Source organism: Musa acuminata, chromosome BXJ3-1 (assembly GCF_036884655.1).
Source record: "Musa acuminata AAA Group cultivar baxijiao chromosome BXJ3-1, Cavendish_Baxijiao_AAA, whole genome shotgun sequence".
NCBI lineage: Eukaryota > Viridiplantae > Streptophyta > Magnoliopsida > Zingiberales > Musaceae > Musa > Musa acuminata.
The window spans coordinates 40,648-46,578 of NC_088349.1; the positions used below are offsets into that span (position 1 = coordinate 40,648).

The following is a 5,931-nucleotide window of genomic DNA, read 5'->3' on the forward strand; positions in this document are numbered from 1 at the left end:
CAGTCTAAAAGAAGACAAAGAATCCATAAAACATCCTTCTGTTTTTATGTTTGTAGTTTAGCAACTTGGAAGCCATGACATGGGAATTAGCATCTTGTGACTCGCACAGCACAGCGTTTTGTACTATTGCTTCTCTGTAGGATTTGATGCAGCTGCAGAAAGTAATTTGTTCTCTATACATGTATGTATGTATGTATGTATATATTCGAGTAATGAATGATGATCACAGTGAGATTTAACCTTTTTTTTTCTTCTTCTTCTTCTGTTCATAGCAGTGTTGACTTGGAGAGCAGCAGGGAGTAATTAATCTCATCTTTGCATTGCAGCGTGGAGTGAAACTGGAGACCAGAGATAAAGCGTCTTACAAAACCAAAGAAAAGCAGAAAATGATTGTTCAAAGTAGTATGACTTGCAGACAAGGTGGCGGTGGGTGGGTAAGTAGCAGCGACCACATGAAGAAAAGCCACCAAAGCCATCTTTGCCACCTCTGTTTCTTTCTATACATGTGATGCTTGCGTCTCTTTCTGGGTAGAGGCAACCGAAGATGCAAGCGAAAAGAGGGTATTGCATTGCATTGCATTCCATTCATTGGTTTCATCATCATCATCATTGTTCTAATACTTCTTCCAACTTGCTTTTCTGAATTTATCGAGGAAAATTCAAAGCACTCCCTGCTTTTATTTGCCTAAACGAATAACTCTCCACCTTCTTTTAACTCATCATCCAAGTGCTCGAAAACAATTCTGAACTTGTGCTTCGATTTCATTCATCTTGCAGCATGCATGGTTGACTTGTCGACGAGGACAATTCAGATGTGATCGTAGGAGAATGCGATCCACACGTATCTCAGTTGTTTGCTAATCAGATCATTGCGGCATTGACTGCCAGATCGGGACATTAATAGGAAATAAATGCACATCACGGAGAAGATGACAGGTTACGTCAGAAAACAAAAAAAAAGGTCTCCTCGACATGCACAGGCCAATCATCCAGCTCATTGCCATACATTTGTTACTTACGTGATGGGACACGACATGCTCTCCTCCTTGTGTTCCACCCCACCCTGCTGACATTAGGATCATGTACAACTTCAACAGCGATTACTTGTGTCCCTGGAATCCCTCCCTCGCATACGTGCCCAGAGTTGCTGCCACAGAATGTGCTGCGGAACACCCAACCACTGTTTCCAATAGCATCATTTCTTGTTCCTCCTCTCGACCATCCATGTCACGCACGCAGGTGATTTGACATGGCTTCTACCATCTTAAAACCATTCATGCTTGCTCCTCCTGTTGCTTTTAATTTTCATTTGGCTCTCCATTTGGTCTTCCAATGTGCACATGAGATCGTATGCGTACCTTTCTTTTTAATGCAAAGCGAACAAGTAGATGCCTGCCACTCTAGGATTCTAAACCTAGGCGATGGTCCTCGCTCGATATAGAGAGGCTGACTTCAGCTAACAAAGTAACAATGATATAAAAAAAACCCTAGTCCTAAGCTACGTGATGGGATTTGACTACCCCATTCGCGAGTTACTTGCTGCAATATATTAACATCTCCGGTGGTCACCTCGTATTGATGGGTAAGTCTATGCTTTCCGAACCTTCATGTTTCTTTCCATGGACAAATACTAAGTCTGACATAGAGCAAGTTTGTCAACGAAGACAGAAACCAGTTAGAAATCAAAGCCGCCCTTCATCACCATGGAGGAAGGAATGCTTACCACATGATTGCGACCGCAAGTTCTTTAACAGAGCTGCTCTTAGCAGCAAAATCATGAGCACTAGTCATTCTAACATTCATTGACTATAGTAAAGCACCGTCTCATCCGTGTGTTGGAGGACGCTTAGTTTCGTGATTGCCTCCTCTTCTCCCTTTCTCGGGAGAACACAAAGAAAAGCATGTGCACACGCATGAGAATGAACCAAGGCTGGACTTTTTGGCTTTTAAGAAAGCAAGAAAAAAGACTATATATACATATATATATATATAATGCGTCCCGAGCCATAGGGAAACAAACACTTGATGTCATTGTGGAGAGCGTAGCTGTAGATTAATTTGCTTCCCAGCAGACATGGCTACATACTCTCTCTCTCTATCTCTTCCTTTTTCTTGCCTTCGCCTCGGTGGTGGGTGTCTCTTGTCACTTTCACTTTCCTTTTACCTTTTTTTTTTTTTCCTTCTTTTGAGAACTTTATTTGGCAACAAATACTTGGTGTCCTTTTAGGTCATTGTGACCTCCCCAATGTGAACTCGAGATTGGGCATGCTTGAGCTCAATGTCTCCGACAGGCATGATGAGTTCATATCCGAATACATTTCCAAGCTTTTCGACCGCAGGTCCTTCTGCAGGAAAGAAAACAAAAAGCAGCTTAGCATCAGCTCGACGGTGATGGAGCTCATATCTCTATTTAGTCGAGGCAATTCGGCTGGTGTATACCTTGAACAAAAAATGCATACTCCCTGCGGTAGATTCGCCAGGCGTGCCGGTAAAGCATCCACCCCTGCCGCAAAAAGAACATGGAAATCAGTGTCAGCTGTAGGCAGTCAAGAGTATGATGATAGGAAAAATGTTCATCACGAGTTCTTTTAGATGTCACTGCCAATTAGCCTCTCGGGAAGAAGCTGCAAGGAAGCTTCAAATGGCTTAACCTTTGTTCCTCAAAAAGAGAGAGAAACTATGCCCACATGAGATGATGGAGGGGCCATTCTCGAGCCTTAGAGAACAAAAAGAAGGCACGGCATCATCTGTCACTTTAGGTACAGTTCTTTTCAGATGAGCCTTTGTCTTGGCATGAGAGAGTTGGGTCTTTTCTGAACTACTGAACACGGATCATAGCATCATCATGAAGGAAGGCTCAAATGTTCATGAGATCCTGGACAGATGGAACAAAGCCATGACATGCATGCTGCCGTTTCCCAGCACTTGTGCGAAGATCAATAGCGGAAAGCTAAAGCAGCAGCCTAAAGGGTCCATAGGATCGATGGTGGAAAGGGGAAATTAGATACGCATTCTTAGCCATATCATCGTGTGCTGCTCCCTCCCATGACTTCGATGAGAAGCAACTTTGATCCTGTCCACTGGCTATCAGAAACCACACTCGAAGGAATATAATAGCAATCAAACAAGTAGGCAGCCATGAACAAAATCGCATCAGTAATGAACGTTTGGGCTTGCATGCTTAACATGATGACTGTTGTTGTTTGGCAGGGGAAAAGGTAAACGATGGACGCAAGAAATTGCGGAAAGCTGATTGATGTCATGAAACATGCAGCGATATGTTTCCTTTTGGATCACACGAGAGAGTGTTGTGCTTTTTTGTGTCACGCACCTCTTCCTACGCATCATGTCATTTACGCTGGAGCATTCAAAATCCAAAGACTCGGTTTTCAACCTTCCCCTGACATGTTACGAGTACCTTTGCCGCACATCTTTTACGGCATTTACTTGCCGCATAGGTCTCCTGGACTGGAAAGAGGATCTCAAGTGGTAACTCAGATATCTATACATGCAAGCCTATTACCCAAACAACATGTCCCAACTCTACGCCTAGTATGCTATGCCACTGATTCTGAGAACGAGTTAGCCTCGAGAGGAATAGAAGAATTTGGTGAAGGTGATTCAGCACCGTGTTAGCAGTTTGATCGGCATTTATGTTACCATGCACACGGTTACCGGCGATTTGGTTGCTAATGCAAACTACTGATAAAGAAGAACGAATGTGAAGACAGGAAACTATCGGCACCTCGAAGAATTGCTCCAGAGACCGACACCATGCTGCATCGTCTTCGCCGCCGTCGATCCCGGTCCACGTGGATCTGGGTTGTCGGGTGAATTGTCGTCACAGATCTCTCCGGTTGACCCGTTCTCGAACCCGTCGGATTGGCCTACAGAACAAAAGGCAGCGATGAACTTGGAGCATGCTCGAATCGAAGAAGCAGCGACCTATTCGTCAGACGTGATGGAAGAGGTGATATGTGGCTGTTTGTTACCTGAAGAAACTGCTGGTTTGTCCGTGTTCTTGACAGTCCGATACATCTGCAGTCATGAGCGTGTAGATGAATCATGATCATGAACGAGCAATTTATGTCGAAGAAGAAGAAAGCATTTCTAGCTAACAGCTCCTCCTGTTTTTTTGTCTTTGATGTGGTTAGCTACATGTAATTATGCAGAGTTGCTGTAGATTGTACTCCATCTTTGTCAACCTTCAGGAGTTGAATGTATGGTAGTGTTATCTTTCTCTCTCCCTCTCTCTTGTCTTTGTGTTGATCCCTTCCCATTCCCTGCAGCAGCGTGTTTTCTGCTTCATGTGCAAAAGCTGCTGGAGCGCTCCCCCGCACAAAGAGAGAGAGAGAGAGAGAGAGAGAGAGAGAGAGAGAAACGATTTCCATGATCAAACATCCTCATGGTCTTTTTGTCCATCAACAGCCAAAAAAAAGGAACGAATAAAAAAGCAAAGATGATTTGGAGGTAGAGGATCAAAAGCCCAATCTTGCAGATCAAAAGATTGATTTGGATGTTCTAAGAAGCCGTCATCTTTGCTTACCTGCAAGTGAGATTTCACATGAGCCAAGGTGAGATCTTTCACATCCATGAGCTCGAGAACCGACTTGGGCGTGGCTCCTGCGCTCCAACAACAAGAGACGGTCATGGCAGAAAGGTCAGATCGCTTCGTCCACCTGAATTGTGCCAGTATCGGGGAAGAAGGGATAATTGAGACAAGGAAAGGAGCAGCAGTAGATCGTACTCTCGTGCCCTCCCAACAGCTCCACGGCATGGACGAAGCGGGCGTGGAGCGTCGTCGTCCACCGCATTCTCGGCGCTCTCATGCTCCGTTTTCCAGGGAACCTCGTCGGCAGGAACCGTGATCTCGACAAGCCTTGAGTTGCAGCGAAGGGAGAGAAATTAGAGGTGGAAGAAGAGTCACACGGCTGCTGCTGCTGCTGCTGTTGATGCAGTGGGACTAAAGGGAAGGAAGGCTTGTGCTGGTAGACTGGGATTCCCCTAATGGGCTTCAGCACGCCGAGGTCCTCGCGAAACCCAGCCTCCTGCAGCAGCGGGTGGTGGTGGTGGTGGAAGTGGAGGTGGTGGTGTTGGTAGTGAGGATGGGGACGGAGAAGCAGGCTGTCCCTTGCGCTGCTGCAGTCTGTGGCTCCGGGGCTCGCTAAGGAGAGGCCGAAAGCGGTATCACCGGCCATGGCTGTGCAAGGGCCGGTGATGCTCTTCCTGTTGTTGTAGCTGCTGCTGCTGCTCCAAAACCCTAAGTCCATGTTCTCATCGGCCTTCCTCCAAGCAGATGCTTGTGTGGTGTTGGGTGGGCTGATTTGGAGAGACAAATCTGGCTGTGCTGGAAACAGCTCCATTAATTTCTGCTCCAACACTTCAGATCTCTTCTTCTTCTTCTTCTTCTTCTTCTTCTCCTTCCTCCTCCTCTCTTCTGGTTGAGCTCTTCTCTTCCTGCTGTGGTGAAGGTTAAGGGAGAGGTAGATGTACTTGCTGGCTTGTGTGTGGAATAAGAAGCCTGTTCATATGGGTATGATGTAGAGGAATTTGTCTGGGAATGATGGTGTTACAGTCCAAAGAAGTTCTGATGTATGAGTTGGTTGTATGCAGTGTTAGCATGGAAGATGTGGAGGTAAATAGGTAAGATTTGGAGCGAGAAAGCTTGAATTCCTTGGTTTGTGTAGCTTACTTTGTCCAAGAAAGTGACACTCGAGTGTGTGTGTGTGTGTGTGAGAGAGAGAGAGAGAGAGAGAGAGAGAGAGAGAGAGAGAGAGTTGTTCTTTGTGTGCAAACTGCAGCAGCAGCAGCAAATTACCTCTTTTGGTACAAAGGATTTAGCTTGTGAGATGATCTCCTTCTTCTTGCATGTATTTATGGATAAACTTGGAATTTGGATATCCTAATTGCCATGAATCCAATAGCAGATCA

At 45.5% G+C, this 5,931-nt stretch overlaps 1 protein-coding gene across 1 annotated transcript; it reads right to left on the reverse strand.

Moving 5' to 3' along the window:
• Positions 1–1,920: 1,920 nt before the first annotated feature.
• On the reverse strand, positions 1,921–5,593 carry LOC135628693 (probable transcription factor KAN2). Its single transcript, XM_065135521.1, has 6 exons — positions 4,748–5,593; positions 4,547–4,623; positions 3,993–4,038; positions 3,746–3,887; positions 2,440–2,503; positions 1,921–2,345 (listed from the first exon to the last, which is right to left on the reverse strand). The coding sequence occupies exons 1-6, from the start codon at positions 5,361–5,363 to the stop codon at positions 2,229–2,231; spliced, it is 1,062 nt and encodes a 353-aa protein (XP_064991593.1). The 5' UTR covers positions 5,364–5,593; the 3' UTR covers positions 1,921–2,228.
• Positions 5,594–5,931: the final 338 nt, after the last annotated feature.

What these genes read in the sequence shown, in the direction of transcription:
- LOC135628693 (XM_065135521.1), bottom strand. Translation starts at nt 5,363, where the DNA reads ATGGAGCTGTTTCCAGCACAGCCAGATTTGTCTCTCCAAATCAGCCCA. An exon ending in ATGTGAAATCTCACTTGCAG is followed by an intron (nt 4,039 to 4,546) that starts GTAAGCAAAGAT and finishes TCATGACTGCAG; the next exon opens with ATGTATCGGACTGTCAAGAA. An exon ending in CAAACCAGCAGTTTCTTCAG is followed by an intron (nt 3,888 to 3,992) that starts GTAACAAACAGC and finishes TTTGTTCTGTAG; the next exon opens with GCCAATCCGACGGGTTCGAG.